Source organism: Meles meles, chromosome 5 (assembly GCF_922984935.1).
Source record: "Meles meles chromosome 5, mMelMel3.1 paternal haplotype, whole genome shotgun sequence".
Taxonomy (NCBI): Eukaryota; Metazoa; Chordata; class Mammalia; order Carnivora; family Mustelidae; genus Meles; species Meles meles.
Genome location: NC_060070.1, coordinates 55,134,838 through 55,155,052, shown reverse-complemented (window position 1 = coordinate 55,155,052; position 20,215 = coordinate 55,134,838). Strand labels below are relative to the sequence as shown.

General features: G+C 37.6%; 1 protein-coding gene and 2 pseudogenes across 1 annotated transcript in view; 2 read left to right on the top strand and 1 right to left on the bottom strand.

Moving 5' to 3' along the window:
- The first annotated feature begins 6,036 nt into the window (after positions 1 to 6,036).
- On the top strand, positions 6,037 to 6,136 carry LOC123942901 (annotated as a pseudogene).
- A 4,407-nt stretch (positions 6,137 to 10,543) lies between these two features.
- The window catches only part of PPIL4 (peptidylprolyl isomerase like 4), a 36,187-nt gene continuing 26,515 nt past the window's right edge, over positions 10,544 to 20,215 (bottom strand). The window contains exons 12-13 of the mRNA XM_046005665.1: positions 19,411 to 19,558; positions 10,544 to 11,329 (exon numbers count right to left, since the gene is read on the bottom strand). Coding sequence (XP_045861621.1) covers positions 11,078 to 11,329; positions 19,411 to 19,558 — 400 coding nt within the window. The 3' untranslated portion in view covers positions 10,544 to 11,077. The remainder of the gene's footprint in view (positions 11,330 to 19,410; positions 19,559 to 20,215) is intronic.
- On the top strand, positions 17,618 to 17,775 carry LOC123942807 (annotated as a pseudogene).

Genomic DNA, 20,215 nt, shown 5'->3' with positions numbered 1-20,215 from the left:
CAAGGCAAAATAAATAATAGTTATACAGCCTTTTTCTTTTTAAGATTTAATTTATTTATTTGACAGAGAAGAGAGATAGAGAACACAAGCAGGGGGCGTGGGAGGGGGAGAAGCAGGCCTCCCACTGAGCAGGGAGCCCGATGCAGGACTTCATCCCAGGACCCTGAGATCATGACCCGAGCCGAAGGCAGACACTTAACGACTGAGCCACCCAGGTGTCCCAGTCGTACAGACCTTTACCTGCGCAGGAGACATCTCTCAAAAGCCCTGCCCCATCTGCCCATTCGATGCACAAGGCATAGAGAGAAGGCAAACGCAAAATTAAACCTAATGGGCAGTCCTTGGGTGGGGTAACATAGGGTAAGAATGAAGATTGTTCCAGTCACAATAACTGAGATTACTTGCTTTTAAAAAAGACAATTTTGAAAATTAAGGGGATCTCCGTATTCTATCACTTAACAACAGGAAGCACAAACTTCTCTAAAATTTCCCATCAAAACAGTTTCATAGCAACAGCCACTGAAAGGTAAGACTTCTGTGATTTCGATTTTACTGTATATTATGCATTCTTTGTGACTCAGTGAGGTGGGGAAGAAATGTCAAACTTGAGATTAAACATTTTTTATGATGCATGGAAAACATAGATAGGAAAACTATCTTTCAGTAATTAAAAAACAACCAAGTTATTTAAAGACACTTGTGAAAGTATCAGCTTATTTACAGTTTCTTTCTTTTGCTGTGACTCCTTAGGGCTTCTCTACTTTTAGCTTTTGCTAGTTCTGATCAAAACCTTTGAAAATTCAACAGGTAAAACAGATTGACCTGAAACTTCATAGCAAAGTTATAATGAGTGGGCAATTTTAGCCTTAAAATAACCTTTAAAAAAATAACCTTTTTTTGTTGTTGTTAATAAAAAACAATTTGATTACTGTATCTTGTTCTTTTTTCCCTGGTTTTAGCAAAAGCAACTAAGACGTGTTACTAGAGCCTGGTTCTGAGTTCAGAGAAAACGTCGAGAAGCAAAGCAGAATAAAGAGGAAATACGGTCACCTCCTCCCATCCCCGCCATAACAGCCCCCTGTAAAACACCCTCATGCCAGATAATCATACCAGTCATACTTTAAATACACCAATGAGATTGGAAGACAGGGATTTCCTCAAGACCCAAAAATATATTAACAAAATGGTAAGTGAACCACCAGCCTTCATGCAGAGCTTGGCGGGGCGTTGGGTGGGGGGGGCAAGGTAGTAAAGGCCTCAGACCACAGGGATGAGAGATGTCAATGAATACCAGGATTTGGGCCCTAAGGGAGTTAGGAACCTAAAGCCAGGGACTAGAAGGGATGACTACTGGAGAAAGTCTAGGCTAGAAAAGAACATGTGCAGGCATCTTCCCAGCCCTGCAATGATGGAGACAGGAATAGACCTTAAAACAGACTGTTTTCCCTGATCTTTTGTTAACTCTCACCATGGTCTACACTATGCATGCCCATGGAAACTATAAGCCAAGAAATCAAAGTGGCTCCAGGTTATGTGATTTGCCTAAAAGGTAAATATAAATGTTCTTTGGAGAAAAGCATTCTCAATTTAGATAACTTAGGAGTCCCAAATTACGTATTCCCGATTAAAAAAAAAAAAATGAAAACACACAAGAAATCACTATGTACAAGAGCTAACAGAAAAAAAAAAACTAAAGACTTAAATTCTCAGAAATATAAGATATTGGAATTGTCAAAAACACAATATAAAGTAACCATGAGTGGAAATAAGTGATTAAAGAAAAAAGGAAATAAAAAATAACCATGAGAACTCGAAAAAGAAGCAAACAGACTTCTAAAAATGAATCACTGAAATTAAAAACTCAGTGAATGGAAAAAAATTCAGTGGATGGGTTAAATAGCAGATCTGGCTTATTTGAAGAAATAATGGGTGTCCCGGAAAACAGGCATGAAGAAATTATTCAGAATGAGCCATATGGAAAACATGAGAGTGAAGATACAAAGAACAGAAGATGGAGACATTTAAAAAAAAAAAAATGACTGGAATTACGAAGGAAAGAACAGAATGAACAGAGGAGAGACAATATTTGAAGAGAAAATGGCAGAGAAGCTTCCAGAATAATGAAAAATCTGAAGCCATCAGGCGTAATACAAAATAAGGCATTGTAATCATGAGACAAATGATATACCAAGAAAGCTAACTTAAATAAATCTGGAACTAGACATATCATGGTGAAACTCTGGCACACCAAAGACAAAGAAAACCCTTAAAAGAGCAGCCAGAGACTTTTCAACAAATGGTGCTCCAGCAAATGGATTAACTCAAACTGGATCACAAAGTTAAATGTAAAACTCTGAAACTTTTAGGAAAAAAAGTAGGAGGAAAACCTCAGGGCTAGACAAAATCTAGGGCTAGACAAAGATTTCTTATTCATGACACCAAAAGCACAGTGTGTAAAAGAAAAAACTGATACACTAAACTTAAAAAATATTAAAATCTTTTCCTCTGCAAAGACCCTGTAAGAGGATGAAAAGACAAGCTGCACACTGGGTGAAAACATTTGCAAACAACATATCCAACAAAGACCTAATAACTAGAATATGTAAAAAACCAAGAGCACCTGGGTGGTTCCATTGGTTAAGCGTCTGCCTTTAGCTCAGGTCATGATCCAGGGCCCTGGGAGGGAGCCCTACGTCAGTCTCCCTCCTCCACAATGAGTCTATTTATCCCTCTTCCGCTGCCCCTCCGCCTGCTTCTGCTCACTCTCTCTCTCTCAAATAAATAAATAAAATCTTAAAAAAAAAAAACAACTCTCAAAACTGAGAACTAAAAAAGAAAAAAAAAATCCAATTAGAAAGAGGCAAAGGACACAAAAGAAGAGACATTTCACCAGGTGACAAAGATGGGAAAATGAGTACATGAAAATCAGGGTAACAGAATTAAAATCAGGGTAACAGAATTAAAACACAATTAGATACCACTACATATCTCTCAGAATGGCTAAAATAAAACATAACAAAATTGCCAACTACTGACGAGGATGTGGAGAACCTGGGTCACTCATGGATTGCCGGTGGGAATGTAAAATTTATGACCACTCTGGAAAAGAGTTCAGTGGTTTCTTAAAAATCTAAATAGGCAATTATCCTATGACCCAGGACCTGCACTCCTAGGCTTTTACCCAAGAGATATAAAGACTTATGTTTAAAAAACAAAAATCAACAGCAGCTTTATTGTAGCCAGAAATCGTGAACAACCTAGATGTCCTTCCGTGGGTGAATGACTAACCTGTGGTACATCCATATCATGGAATATTACTCAACCATAAAAATGGATGAAAATATCAATACATTGAACAATAGAAGAATCTCCAAAGAATTACACTGAGTGGTAGAAAAAAGCCAACCCCAAAAGTCTACATACTATGTAATTCCACTTATATGAAATTCTTGAAATGACCAAATTATCAGAATAGAGAACAGGATAGGGGTTGCTAGAGGTTAAGGACAGAATAGGAGGTAAGGAAGTAGGTATGCCTATAAAAGTGCAACATGGAGCTCCTCGTGGTGATGGGCTTGTGCTATATCTTTACTGAAGTAGTGTCAATATTCTGGTTGTGACATTGTACTATTACTTTACAAAATGTTACCATTCAGAGAAACTGGATAAAGGGTACCATAAAATCACTCTGCTTATTTCTTATAATTACATGTGTATCTATAATTATCTTCAAAATGAGAAGTTTAATTAATGACAATAAAGCAGACAGAAAGAAAAGATACATTACCTCTGAAAGAATGACATATGGAATGGCAATAAATTTCTCCACAGTGGTAATAAGTCAGAAATTAGGATCTTAGGGGGAGCCTGTGTGGCTCAGTGTGTAAAGCCTCTGCCTTCAGCTCAGGTCATGATCTCGGGGTCCTGGGATCGAGCCCCACATTAGGCTCTCTCCTCAGTGTGGAGCCTGCTTCCCCCTCCCCCTCTGCCTGCCTCTCTGCCTACTTGTGATTTCTCTCTCTGTCAAATAAAGAAATAAAATATTTTTAAAAACATTAGGATCTTGGAGTACTGGGGAAAAAAATTACTGTCTCCTTACAACTGGGTATATTAAAAAATCAACTTTAAAGAGCACGGGGGAATTAAAAGCACTTTTGATAAAAACAAAGGGTTTAGCCACCAACAGACTTGGCTGAGAGGCTATCAAAGACATGTTTCAGAAAGCAGGAAAATTATCCCAGGTGGGAGGTCTGAGATGCAAGAAGACAGGTAAGTAAAGAAACTGATTTAACACAAGGACAAATCCTAACAATTACCTGTATAAAAACAATAATAACCATAGGGTCTGATTTGCAAGGTGAAAAATCACAAGCTAAGACTAAAATACTGGAAGATTGAGTGCAAAAGTTGGAAGAAGGGCAATTTAAACTTTAAGATTCCCAAGATCATAAAAAAAAAATTGTCAATATCTTCAGTTAGAGAGAAAGATGAAGATACTAAAATTACACTTGAAATGTAGATGGTAAAATTCAAATGCAATTCCGCTAATTAAAAAAGATGGGGGGGTTGTGGAGAGGAGTGATTTTTTTAACTGTTTTAAATTAGGAAAATGAGGGGGGAGGGCACCTGGGTGGCTCAGTCAGTTAAGCATCTGCCTTCAACTCAGGTCCATGATCCCAGGGTCCTGGGATGGAGCCCTGCATTGGGCTCCCTGCTCAGCGGGGAATCTGCTTCTCCCTCTCCTGCTCCCCCTACTTGTGTTCCCTCTCTCTGTCTCTCTCAAATAAATAGAATCTTAAAAAAAAAAAAAAAAAAAAAAAAAAAAGGAAAGAAAGAAAGAAAGATCAGTGGGGAGGGGTGCCTGTGTGGCTCATATGGTTGAACATCCAACTTGATTTAGGCTCAGGTTGTGATGAGATCCAGCCTCAAGTTGGGCTCCATGCTCAGCTGGGAGTAGCTTGAGAGCCTCTCTCCCTCCACCCCTGCCCTGCCCCCACCACTCACGTGCTCTAAATAAATAAACAGATAAGTAAAATAAAATTTTTAAAAAAGGAAAATGTGGGAACAGAACTAAAAAGGTACAGAATAAGGTGGTAGGAATAAATCCAAATACATCAGTAAACAATTAAGATTAAACCCATCATTAAAATTAAAATTACGTTAAAAAATTATCTGGCTATATGTTGTTTCAGAGCCACACTAAAACATAAGATGTAAAATAAAAGTAAAAGCAAGGAGAGAAAAAAAAAATCTACCTGATATATTGAAAACTTCAATGAAAAAAAAACAAATTCCCAGGGAAAAAAAAGTAATAACAAAAATAAACACTTAAGAAACGGAAAGTCTAGTAATTCTACAACCATTGAAATCTAATAGCTAAGAAATTTCAGAAAGGAAATACAAAGTTCAGACAATGTCATAGGCAAGCTCTACCCAATTTTCAAGGATCAGATAATTTAAATCTTTTTCTTCTCTTTGAAGAGAACAGACAAAAAGAGAGAGAGAGAACATTGACTAACTGATTCTATAACCTGGACATCAAAACCAGAAAAGAGCAATAGAAAAAAGGAAAATTATAGGCCAACTTCATCACTGTACTAAAAATCGTAGCCAGCAACCATTAAAAGAATACCACTACAACTAAGTATATACATATTTTTTTAAAGATTTTATTTATTTATTTGGGAGAGAGAGCGATCATGAGAGGGGAGTGTCAGAAGGAGAAGCAGACTCCTTACTGAGCGGGGATTCTGATGCAGGGCTCCATTCTGGGACTCCAGGATCATGACCTGAGCCGAAGGCAGTCGCTTAACTGACTGAGCCACCCAAGTGCCCCAAGTATGTATGTATATATATATTTTTTCCCTAAAAAAATAATTTTAAAATAAGAATGGGGGAAAGAAAAGAAAAAAAAATGTATTTGCAAATAACATTATTGTCCCCATAGAAGATCCCAAACACCCTAGAGACCAATTCTAAATATAAGACTTTGGTAAAATGGCAGGATATAAGAGCAGTGATCAAAAACATTAACTTGTGTACTCACTTCAGTGCACATATAATGGAATTGGACCAGAGATTAGCATGGACCCTGCACAAAAATGACATGAAAATTAGCGAAGTGTTCCATATTTTCATTTTTGCAATGTTTCTGTAAATCTCAAATCATCTCAAAATAAAAAGTTGAAAGAAAAGTGTGACCTCGTAGGTCAGGAAACAAAATCATACTTTCAAAGATCCTATTTTAGGGGCATCTGGGTGGCCTGGTCAGGTCAGTATCTGCCTTTGGTTCAGGTCATGATCTCAGGGTCCTGGGATCCAGCTCCCTGCTTGGTGGGGAGCCTGCTGCTCCCACTTGTGCTCTGTCAAATAAATAAATAAAGTCTTTAAAAAAAAGATACTATTTATAATAGAACAGAATAGAGTAGAATCTTATTCATAAAAGGTATAGAAACCAGGAGTAAATTTTACAAAAGAAGAGCAAAAACTTCGTAAGGAAAATTCTAAAAGGTTCAAGAACAAACTAGGGCTATGCTATTTTTATGAAAAGGAAGATTCAATATTATGATGTTTTTTTCCACGAACGTTCCGATTGTTTTAATGCAAATGCAATTAAAATCCCAACAGAATTCTTGGGGAAACCAGGGAAGTTGATTTCAAAATTGCACACAAACAAAAAAAAAGGCAAAGGCATTACTAATAAAACCGGTGGGGGAACTTGCTTAAATAAATACTTTCTAGGGGCACCTGGGTGGCTCAGTGGGTTGAGCCTCTGCCTTCGGCTCGGGTCGTGATCTCAGGGTCCTGGGATCGAGCCCCGCATCGGGTTCTCTGCTCCGCAGGGAGCCTGCTTCCTCCTCTCTCTCTGCCTGCCTCTCTGCCTAGTTGTGATTTCTCTCTGTCAAATAAATAAAATATTAAAAAAAAAATAAATAAATAAATAAATAAATAAATAAATACTTTCTAGGGGCATCTGGGTGGTTCAGCATTTAAATGTCTGCCTTCAGCTCAGGTCATGATCCTGGGGTCCTGGGATTGATCAGACTCCCTGCTAGGCAAGAAGCCTGCTTCTCCTTCTCCCACTCCCTGCTTGTATTCCCGCTCTCACTGTCTGTCAAAAAAAAAAAAAAAAAATTTAATTGAATCTTTAAGGAAAAAAAAAGACTTTCTATAGTCACAGAAATGTAGATGTTTGATACTGGTAGTGGGATAAACAATAAAACAATGGACTAGAGAGCCCATGGAACAAAATCCACACACATATGGAAACATATATGACAGAAGTGGAAAGGTAGATCAACAGGGAATAAATGAACCGTTCACTAATGGATTTTGGACAACTGGTTGTATCCATGGTTTTTTTTTTAAGTGATTTTTTTTCATTATATCAAACCATCTACATACACACATAAAACGTAGATAGATTGAAGAGTGAAAAACAAAGCTTTACTACTATATCTTAAAAAATCATGAATGAGTATTGAATTTTATCAAATACCTTTTCTAAATGTATAAAATAATCAGTTATTTTCACTTTATTCTTTTAATGCATTGAATTACAATGATAGATTTATTCGTGCCAAACCATTCTTTTATTTCCAAATAAATTTTAAAAAGAAAGCTTCACTTATAATTTTTAGAATGTAGAATATCTTTATTAAGGATATCTTAAAATACAAAAATCACAAAACACACAGAGAAAGGCTAATAAATTTGACATTCAACTTAAAAATTTCTGCCTAAATATATATCCGAATTCTAGTCAAATATTTAGACCTAACTTCCAGTTCATAGGAAATAGAAGAGTTGGAAGACACCATGAAGTTACCACCAAATAATTCCCAAAATCTGAAACATTCTGTGAAATATTCTGGCCTGAACTCTTCAAAAAGTCAATGTCATTAAAAAAAAAAAAAAAAAGAAGAAAGAAAGAAAAAGGAGGTGGGATGGATGGGTAAGCAATTCTTCTGGATTAAGAAAACAAAATGACAAGAACAACACACAAGGCCTGAACCTTGAGTTTGGGTTTAAAAACAAATCAACACCTAAAAATGACATTCCTGAGACAATCAGGGAAATTCAAATATTGACTATGTGTTATATATTATGGGATTAGTTACTTTTTTAAGTGATCTCTATGCCCAGTGTCGGGCTGCAACTCATGACCCTGATATGGAGCTGCATGCTGTTACCGACGGAGCCAGCCAGGCGCCCTTATTGTTAATTTTCTCAAATGCAATAATAATATTGTGGTTAAACAGGATGCTTGCATTTTAGGAAATGCATGGTGAAATATTGAAAAGTGAAAGGTCATGTTATTTTCAATTTACTTACAAACTGTTCAACAACAAAGAGTTATTGACTGTTGAATCTGGATGGACGGTATATGGATGTTCCCTGTTTTTGTGTTTCTGTATGTATGAAGCTTTTCATATTACAAAGTTGAGGGGAAATTCATAACTTGTGCTCTTCCAAGGGCATCAATAGGAAGGTGAAAAAATTAGCCACAAACTCAGAGAATATGTTCATAACATCTCATGGTAATAATGGATTAGTATCCACAATCCATAAAAATTCTGTAAGACAGTAACTTCATATAAAATGGGCAAAAGACATGTAAAACTTTTCAGAGGGAGCCATCAGGAATTAATAAAACACATATGAAAAAATGCTCAACCTTGTTAGCATTTAGGAAATGCACATTTAAATACTGAGATTTCCACTTGGGCCAAAAAGAAAGTGACAGGACCAGGATTTACCTTCCCCATTTTAAACAACTAAAAACCTGTACAAAGTATATACTACATAGTTTTTCAGACACTGGACAGCAGCCAGTGCAGGACAGTGACTCTTGAGAGAAGGAAAACAAACAAGAAAGCGACAACTGCCTGAGCTGATGTGCAATTTCCACACTGTAGGACTATGACAGGGATGTGATTCGAAAGAGCCTGGGAGTCTCCCGGAGGGGGAGAGTTAGCGGAGCCAAGATGAAGTTTGCAGGGCAGAGTACTGGAAAAAGGAGGGAACTACAGAGGGAAGAGTTCCAGATCTACAGAGGGTTTGCCCGAGTCTTCAGCTGAATATTCACTGGTGTATACACACGAGGAAACCACCCAAAGGTGGGAAAGAACCATCAGGAGAGAATAGGCAGCACAACTTGGGAGTTCATATAGGGCTCAAAATAGTTCTTGTTCCCAACAGCAGAGAGGAGAAATCTCCGAAGAGACTAAGCAAAGGGGAGATTATTCAGAAGGTTATTACCTCAGTAGTGGGCCACATTAATCCAAAAAGCTCTTCTGGTCCCACCTCATTACACTTAAAAGCAAGCTATAAAAGGATCAGACTGTTTTCAAGTAACTAAATTATGTTCCAGAGAAAGCTCAACATATTTAAAAGAACACAAAAACTCTAGTATGCAGCAATGTAAAATCTAAAAAAATCAGTAACAGAGACAGACCAGAAGTGATACAGATGACAGAATGGTCGAGTACATTAAAACAGCTATTATTAATGTACTCCAGGTGTTTTAAAAAAAATGGAGGAAAGCATGAGCCTGTTAAGGAAAAGCACGGAGGATATAAAAAAGACCCAAATGGAACTTCTAAAATTAAAATATTGTATCATTGTATCTGAGGTGAAAAATATGGGATTAACAGAAGATCAGATACTTGAGGAGAAAAGATGAATGAACTTGAGGACACAGCCATGGAAACTATTCAATTTATGAAACAGGAGAAAAAGACTTCACCCAAATGGAGCATCAGTATAATATGTGACAACCTCAGATGGCCTAACATACAAGTCACTGGAGTCCTGGGGGAGGGACAGAAAAAAGTAACTAAATAAATAATACCCACAGCTTTTCCAAATTTGGTGAAAACCATAAACCCGTAGATAAACAGCCCCAGCAGAAGAAACATGAAAAAACTATACCAAGTACATCATAATCAAATTGCACAATAGCAGTGATAAAGAGAAAATGTTAAAAGCAGCCGGCGGCAGCAGAGGGGGAGGGTGGAAAAAAGCAGCCAGAGAAAAATAACGAGTTACATATAGAAGAACAAATATAAGAATAATAGTAATCTCCTTGCTGGAAACCACAAGAAGGTACCGCTAAGCATCCACTACACTGGTGAAATTTAAGTCTGAAACTAAGAAGTGTTCAAGATGGTAAAACGAAGGTAACTCACATAGTGCTGGTCTGGGCATAAACTGGTTTAGCCACTGCAGAATATAATTTGGCATTATCTTGTAAAGATGAAGATATCCACAGGCAGGTAGCGTGGCCGAGCGGTCTAAGATGAAGATATCCACACCATCTGAGCGAGCAATATCACTCCTGGACACAGAATGTTCACAGCAGCAGTGTTTGCAACAGCAAAACCAAAAACAAACCAACAACTCCAAATGTCCATTAACAGAAGAATGGGAGAGTTGTGGTCTATTCATACGATGCAATAAAGCAATAAAAATGAATGACTCTCTAAAGAAATACTAAGTTGAAAAAGCAAGTCACAGAAGTAAACATACATTATGCCACATATAAAATTCAAAAACATACAAAATTTAACATTTTATTTTTGAATACATACATTGTTGTAAAACTGTAACAAGCAAGAGAATGACAAATACAAAATTCAGAATAATCATCACTTGGAGAGCACAAAGAGGGTTTCTAAAATGCAGGTGATCTTCTATTTCTTAAGCTGGCTCATGGGCACACAAATATTTACTATTCTTTATACCTTATATATACATGTCTGTGAATTTTTAAGTATGAAATACTTCATTTAAAAAAAAGAAGAGTGGAAAATGTGAAAGACTTTAAAAATGAAGACTACTGTTTATGTATAACAATAAAATTAGTGTAAAAAAGTATACCAAAAAAAATGTTCAGTTCTTTTATAGTCTTTCTGTGCCCTATACAATCAGTATCAATTGAAAAGGGCCATAACCCTAGGGTGAAAAATAATAATGAGCAGAGTCTTTAATGGCTTTGACATAAAATCTGAATATCTGAGGCTCTACATTAGACAACAGTAAATACATAAGCCACTCATGTCTGATTCTTCATTTTTCATCTGTACTTAGATTTTTCTTTATCTTTGGATTTCTTGGGACTCCTACTTCGGTCTCTCTTTTTACTCCGTTCTCTTTCGTAGGGGTCGGTCTGGTATTTGGATTTGTGACTATTACTGTAGTGGCCATCCCTTTCTCGAGATCGGCTACGACTTCGGTTTTGAGGTCGGTCTCTCTTTTCACTCTTTTGTTTCTCCCAACAGCTTTCTTCTTCTTCATAGTGACCAAACCCCATCTCCCTGTAGATATCCTGTCAAAGGAATGGAGAGAGAGTTACAAGTCAATCCATAAAATAATCATTTTGTAGGTACTGTCAATTAATAAAACTCAGAAAGTCTACCATACCAAGCAGCTGTAACAGCTCAAATTTGAACACTACCACTAATGCTGAGAATCTTCTAAATTAGCAAAAATAATTCAGAAAGACTTAATCATTTTTCTTAACAATCTCATTGCTTTCTATCTACTACTTCAACTGAAGGATCTGAACGATCAGATCCCAAAACAAAGAACTGAAATCAACCAACTGAAATCAGAACAAATGTTTAGAGAAAATCACAATACCAAGAATTCTGGCTGTGGCTAGTCACTTTTCTACCTCCCCCTTCTCCACTCCCCCAACTGATCTGCAATGGAATTGCTAAAATTCCCATTAAAAACCCTAAAAAGAGGGGCACCTGGGTGGCTCAGTGGGTTAAAGCCTCTGCCTTCGGTTCAGGTCATGATCCCAGGGTCCTGGGATCGAGCCCCACATCAGACTCTCTGCTCTGGGGGAGCCTGCTTCCTCCTCTCTCTCTCTCTACCTGCCTCTCTGCCTAGTTGTGATTTCTCTCTGTCAAATAAATAAAATATTAAAAAAAAAAAAAAAAAACCCCTAAAAAGAAGACATTTAAATAACATAGCCAGAAGAGGTTTTAGACAAGTCAATCAGTCTAAAAAGAAAACAGATACTGCATACTCTGGGTCTGAGTGATTATTTTTATTTTTTTTTAATTTTTAAAAAAAGATTTTATTTATTTATTTGACACAGAGAGATCACAAGTATGCAGAGAGGCAGGCAGAGAGAGAGGGGGAAGCAGGCTCCCTGCTGAGCAGAGAGCCCGATGTGGGACTCAATCCCAGGGCCCTGAGATCATGACCTGAGCTGAAAGCAGAGGCTTAACCAACTGAGCCACCCAGGCGCCTGAGTGATTATTTTTAAAGTGCTTATTTTATAACAGCTTCTCTCCAAATCTTCAATATATTTTCCTTGTTTACATTAGGCTGATGTATGTGTTTTACTAAAATCATTTCTTGGGATGCCTGGGTGGCCCAGTCGGTTAAGCATCAGACTCTTGGTTTTGACTCAAGTCCCGATGTCATGGTCAGGAGATGGAGACCAGTGTCAGGATCCACCCTCAGAGGGGAGTCTTCTTGAGAGTCTCTCCTGCTGCCCCTCCCTCCTCACATGCATGCACTCTCTAATAAATAAATCTTAAAATAAATAAATAAACAAATAAATAAATAAAATCCTTTGTTTACATATTTTTTAAAAATGAGTTAAGAAACAATGGGCCAACAGAGTAGATACATTAAATTCTTTTTTTTTTTTTTTCTTTTTTAGAGGGGGAGAGAGAGACAGAGACAGAGAGAGGAGAGGAGGAGAGGAAGAGAATTTTTTTTTTTTTTTTTAAAGATTTTATTTATTTATTCGACAGAGAGAGATCACAAGTAGGCAGAGAGGCAGGCAGAGAGAGAGAGAGGGAAGCAGGCTCCCTGTTGAGCAGAGAGCCCGATGCGGGACTCGATCCCAGGACCCTGAGATCATGACCTGAGCCGAAGGCAGTGGCTTAACCCACTGAGCCACCCAGGCGCCTGAGGAAGAGAATCTTAAGCAGGTGAGCCACCCAGTGTCCCTAAATTCTATTCTTACTAATTAAGTAACAGTAATAATTTTCCTATATGAAGAGAGCTGGTTACAACAATTCTATTTCTGTTTGTATTCTACCCCTAATTAAAATGAGTATCTCAGGGGAGCCTGGGTGGCTCAGTCTGTTGAGCATCTGACTATTAATCTCAGCTCAGGTCTTGATCTCAGGGTCATGTGTTCAAGCCCCACCTTGGACTCCACCCTGGGCATGGAGCCTACTTTAAAAAAATAAATTAAATAAAATGAGAATCTCAGCAAGTGGCTGAAATCTAAAAAGAGACCAGAGCCAATGCTCTTTCAAGAGACAGTTCATAAAATTCAACTTCCTTAAAAGATTTCTCTCAGAGAAAAGCAAAATCCTAAGGATTGAGTCCCCAAGGGTCCCAACTCTATCACCACAGACATTATTATAGTAGATGTCAATGTCAAGGTTTCAAATCTAGAGTGATGAATACCCATGGTTAATGACTAGGTTTTAAGCAAAGAATTCATAATTATTCCATATACTGTCTAGATACTGTACCTTACACCTGGCATGGAGTCTGCAGCATGTGAAAATAGATCTAACAGGATTGTTATAATCAGTGTTTGTGGAATACAACTTTGTAAACTGTTCCATGATTTCCTGCACAATCCCAATAGTTCTTTTCACTCTATAAAGTCCCAGAGGAATGGTTTAACTCTTTAACAACTACTTTCTAGCAATCTATGACAGCTCTAGATAAAAGAATTTTTTGTGCTTCCTGTAACATACACAAAGTGTAAATATCTATGTACTATTCTGTCTACTTAAGTCCTGTATTAGATGAGGTAACAAACTTCTAAAATGGAGAGACGGCTAACCAATACAGAACTAAAAAATCTAAATATATAAATATTTATGTATATTTATATAAATATTTATGTATATATACATATATATTATATTATATATTATATATATTATATAATATATAATATATTTTATATATTATATATTTATATATAATATATAATATATTATATTATATATTATATATAAATATAAATATTTATGTATATAAATAATTATACAAATAGGCACTTAAGTGCTTTGAGTGTTTAAAATATAACAGAAAGAGATAAAAGATTATACAGTACTTAATTCTCTGAAAAACTTGATGAAATTGAAAATCTGAAATGCACTGAAACCTTAAAACCTCTCCTACTTGGGGTGCCTGGGTGGCTCAGTTGTTAAGCGTCTGCCTTCTGCTCAGGTCATGATTCCAAAGTCCTGGGATCGGGTCCCACATTGGGCTCCCTGCTCAGCAGGAAGCCTGCTGCTCTTTATCCTACTCCCTCTGCTTGTGTTCCCTCTCCCTGTCAAATAAATAAAATCTTAAAAAAAAAAAAAAAAAGCCTTTCCTACTTGGAGTATTTTTCGAAGCTACACACTTTAAAGTTCGGCAGTTCTAGGTTCAAAATGGTCTTTGTTATTTAAGAGATGTGCCAAACAAGAAATAATCTTGAGATTAGATTTACCAGGGAAGGTTTCATAGAGAAGTTGGGACTTGAGATTAACCTCAAAGAATGAGTGGGTTTGGCTGTGGATTGACGGCAAAAAGGCTAATGCATGGAGTGGAAGTGAAAAGTGAAAAGGAAGAATCAGCACCATGTGCATGAAGGGGAAAAGGTCAGGAGGCTGGATGAAGCCATATTAGAACAGACTTTTAAGTGTGTGCTAGCACAGTGCTGAATATTTCTGGAATACAATATTACCCTCGTTCTAGAAAATAAGGAAAGTGAGACTCAAGAGATCTATAACAGGGTGGAGAAAATTTAATTGATCAGTCACTTGACATACGAAATTGAAAAGCAGGTGGTACAGAACAATGAAAAACCCATACCTGACTGAATCAATATAATGTTAAAGTTCTAGCTCTCTCATTAAACTATAATAGGCTACAGGCCTGTGGGGTCAAAATCTTTACATCTAAGGGAAAGGCAATGAATTAGATGAGCTGTCAGGCCTCTCCAGTGCAGACTTTAAAAAATTCTATCATTTTATACCCTTAAGTCGTAAGACAAAATAACGAAACTAGTATGTGGCTAAAAAGGAAAGAAACACCACAAAATAGCCAATTTATTTATTTTTTTAAGTGGCCAATTTAAAGCAATCACCTTAACCTATCCAATAATTTCATGTAAAGCAGTTCAAAAAACTCTAAACTAAAAGCTAACCTTGCTCAGGTCTCTAGGACTAAATCAAAGATTTAGTTAAATCTAAAATCACTAAAGTAACACTAACTGGTTAAAACGACAGCAAAAACAGAGTCCCCAGTTATAAAAAAATAACCACCTATGAAAGCCACCAAGGAGAACTGACAACCAGGATGCATCCTCTCCGCCAGGCAACCCACAGCCCAAAACTCACTTCCCGAAATCCAGTAAAACCTAAACCTCAACAACATAGTAACCATCTCTGGAATAAAGACATGAGGTGGAAAAATTAAACAGAGAAGTTTTCAAATTGAACAGTGAGGCTGTCACTCAATAAAAAACAAAGAACTTGAAGAAATAAGTTAAAACATTCTTAGGAAACTAGGTTCACCAAGCAAAATACCAACAGGAAAATCTGAGCTACACTTGAGAATGACCTAGTACTGAAAATTCCCTTTAAAGATTACATTTTTGAGACTGAAATCAAAAGGATAAAAATCAGAATAATAAGACAAAAAATTGGGCCCACTAAAATCTTAAATACAGATGCTATTTCATTGGAAAGAAAAAGAAAATTAGCGCACTTGTATTGTTAAATCAAAGTACAAAACAAAAAAAAAAATTTGCTTTGAGGGGAGAAATAAGTTAAGAGATTATTTGGAACTTAACAATTTTATAACTGCCAAATAATTTAATATTATTATTTTTTAATTCTAACAACATTCCTCCCAAAAGCTACTTAATGGCTTTTACTCCATGCCAAAAAAGAAAAATAGTTTCTATTGTCAAATTTTAAGTGATCAAACAGCAGGATAAAAGAGATGCACAAAAAGAAGGGGGAAACACACACTTAAAATGCAGCCGGATTTTGGATTTTTTTAGACCTCTGGTTATTTCAATACACCAATATGTATTTCACACCTAAATTCACTGAAGATTCTATGTACAAGTACAGGATGAGAAGCCGTAGCTAAAAGCAACACATGGCACGGTGGTCGGGGTTGATGCCGGGTGGGGGGTGGGGGGTGGGGCTAAGGAATTCTAGTGGAAAATGTGCTAAATATTCATAGAAATGTTACGTAGCCACCATTTCAAAAGACTGGGTGGTCTTAGCCTAAACTAATACAGTACAAAAATTAAGAGGGAAACATGCCAGTTAGATCACACTGGAATATTACACTAGGAGACAAATTTTATTAGGATAGCAACAGAATTTAGGAGAGAAAACTGCCAGAATGTACTCCAGGTCAGAGCAGCAGCAGAGTGGCTAGGAGTGCAAGTCTGGACTTACACTGTGGCTCTGCTACTCATCAGCTCTGAAAAACCAGGGCAAGTCACTTAGAACTCTTCAGTTTTCACCCTCTCTGTTGTAAAATGGGGAAAATCGTATCCACCTCACATTGTCAAGCACACAGATGCCACTAGCTGTCACTGACTCATGTGCGTCTTAGTTGGGAGAACTGAGTAACAGAGAAAAGGTGTGACTTACACGCTTACGGCGGCACATTAAAGATGGGACTCTTTAAATAGCAAAAAGGTGGGGCGCCTGGGTGGCTCAGTGGGTTAAAGCCTCTGTCTTCGGTTGGGGTCATGATCCCAGGGTCCTGGGATCAAGTTCCGCATCGGGTTCTCTGCTCAGCGGGGAGCCTGCTTCCCCTTCTCTCTCTGCCTGCCTCTCTGCCTACTTGTGACCTCTATCTGTCAAATAAATAAATAAAATCTTAAAAATAAATAAATAAATAGCAAAAAGGCTGTGGAAAAAGGTCCACAGGCTAACACCAAGGAGTAGGAATACATGCTATCTAGAATAGAGGAAACTAAGAATATATATAAAATACAAATCAGCTGAAATTTTTTAAAAGTGAAGAACAATCCAGGAAGCACATTGGGCTGTTACCTTGGGGGGGGGGCAGAAGAAAGGGGGCAAGGTGGGGACAGAATCTAGGTTCTCTGCACATACCACTTCGTAGATTGTACTTTGGAAGCATACAACAAATTTTAAAACTACAAAACACATAAAAAATTATTTAAAGCAATCCCTAAATATTGAAAAGAAACAAATTAATTGAAATATGAGTCCAGTGAATGACCCTACCACAGAAACTATTCTAACTTAAAACACAGTAATTTGACTATAACAGTAAAATAACAGCCAGTATAGAAAATGTGTGCACACACATACTTCTTCACTTAATCTTAACAACATACCTGTGAGGTAAGTATAATCTCAATTTCACATAGAAGGCGGCTGTGGCTCAGAAAGCTAGTTAGCTTGTCAAGGCCACATCAATGGCTAGTGGTGCAGAAACTTTACACCTTGCTTCTCTGGAGCCAATCCTACATTTTGCCAACCATACTACATCTCTCCTTCTCTGGGTCTTTGCTTGATGTGCCATTCCCCCATCTTGAATTTTCTCCCTCTCACCTCTGCCTACTAAAATCTCTTTACCCAGCTTTGCGCAGTGGCAGTATCGTAGCCAATGAGGTTTATCCGAGGCGCGATTATTGCTAATTGAAAATCTCTTTACCCGCCACACGTAGCTCAAAAGTCCTCCCATGGTAACACAAAAGCAAGAAGCTATCATGTAATTTGCTTTTCATTTAACGGAGAGCCAAAACACAGGCTAGAAATGACCTCTCCCTAAAGTAAATTTTCTTTGAGGAATTGTCAGTATCACAGTCTTCAAAAATGTATTGTTAGGGCACCTGGGTGGCTAAATTGGTGAACAGTCTGACTTCAACTTCTGCTCAAGTCCTATGTCAGGATCCTGGGATTAAGCCCCCTCTCAGGCTCCGAGCTCAGTGGGGAGTCTGCTTGTCTCTTTGCCCCTCCCCCTGTTTATGATGGTTCTCTCTCTCTCTCTCACACACACACACACAAATAAATAAATCTTTAAAAATAAAACATGTGGGGCGCCTGGGTGGACTCAGCCCGTTAAGCCTCTGCCTTTGGCTCGGGTCATGATCTCAGGGTCCTGGAATCGAGTCCCGCATCGGGCTCTCTGCTCAGTGGGGAGCTTGCTTGCCCCCCCACCTCTGCCTGCTTGTAATCTCTCTCTCTCTCCAATAAATACATAAATATCTTAAAAAAAAAAAAAGAATATGTATTGTTCAAGAATACATTAATACATTTGGGATGATCAAGTTAATTATGAGTGCTCTTTTTATTTCAGATATACAATATGGAAGGGCATAAATGTTTCACAGGTCTTAAAACTTCAAGAGCAGGGCTCCTGAGGAGCTGAGTCAGTTAAGGGTCTGCCTTCGGCTCGGGTCATGATCCCAAGGTTCTGGAATCGAGCCCCGCATCAGGCTCCCTGCTCAGCAGTGGTGTCTGCTTCTCCCCTGCCCCTGCTCATACTCTCTCACTTTCTCTTTTTCAAATAAATAAATAAAAATCTTGGGGCGCCTGGGTGGTTCACTTGGTTAACCGACTGTCTTTGGCTCAGGTCACGATCTCAGGGTCCTGGGATCGAGGCCTGTATTGCGCTCCCCTGCTCTGCGGAGAGCCTGCTTCTCCCTTTCCTTCTGCCTGACACTCCCCCTGCTTGTGCACTCTCTCTCTCTAATAAATAAGTAAAATCTTTAAAAAATAAATAAATGGGGACACCTGAGTGGCTCAGTGGGTTAAAGCCTCTGCCTTCGGCTCAGGCCATGATCCCAGGATCCTGGGATTGAGCTCTGTATCGGGCTCTCTGCTCAGCAGGGAACCTGCTTCCCTTCCTCCCTCTCTGCCTGCCTCTTTGCCTACTTGTGATCTCTGTCTGCCAAATAAATAAATAAAACCTTTTTTTAAAATTTAATAAATAAATGAAAATAAATATCTTTAAAAGAATAAAAATAATAAAAAATAAAGTAAAAAAAAACCTTCAAGAGCTATAAGCACTATCCATAACACTAGGTGATAAGTTAAAATGACAAATGAGCACTTTTTCAGCACAACCACACTTGCTTCTGATGGGAGTAAGTAAGTGTCCACAGGTTCAGAAATCACTCGTTTCACAATATGGAACTGAATGATATATTAAGTTACTCTGAAAACAATCTTTCACCATTTGTGATCTATATTCTTGAACACTCAAGTCCCTCACCCCAGTGAAACCATTCTATGTACAAGAGTTAGGAACAAAACCACCCTGTTCAGAGCTATATCCACACCCCCTATATTATGCCACTAAGAAATAATTTACAGAGGGATGAAATATTTCTCTCTCTCTCCAGCTAAGGCTGGACATTACAAGTACCTGGTTGGTATTTCTGATTGGCATGTAGTCCTCATCTTCTTTTTCTTCAGAGCAGTGACGAGTTTTCTTCTTGTGTTTTTTACTTGTGTGTGAATGACTTGATTTTGAATCTTCTGCTTGCTCATCTAGCACAAGATCATATTTTGCACTGCAGCAACTAGTTAAGGACAGACATGAGAACTGACATGATAATACAACAAAACGTAAGAATCTGGTAAACAAAGGAGGCCGTGAGGCTAAAGGTACTTTTTTAAAGCAAAAAGCACCTCACAAACATAGAACTTATTTCTGAAACAAAACGACTTCATATTTTCTTTCAGGAAAAATGGAAAGAACCCTGTCCTGAAGTAAACAAGTAACAACTGGCAACTGAGTGGGCAAAAAAAAAAAAAAAAAAGAGGGGGCAAAGACCCTATATTCACAAATGAAAATTTAAGCAGCCATAAAAAACAAGGAAACCTATTTGTCAATAATGAAAAAAACTTAAACTTAGAAAATGAGGTACAGGTTTCACTGGAAAAAGTTAAGATATTACAAACCCCAATGACAGAGGAGCTACAGGAGATAAAAGACATTCATGTGACCCCTCTTTTCAAGTACTAATTAGTTCAATTCTATAGGAGAAAATTTAGCAAGGCCTCATAACAGCTATATTTAATATGAAGGAAGAATTTATAAAAGGTTAAAATAAGTTAAATAAAGGTATATATAACAATTACTTTTTATAACAGAAACTGAGAGTAACAAAAGCCTAGTAATAAAGACATTCTTAAATATACTGTAGAACTTCAACAGGATATATTAT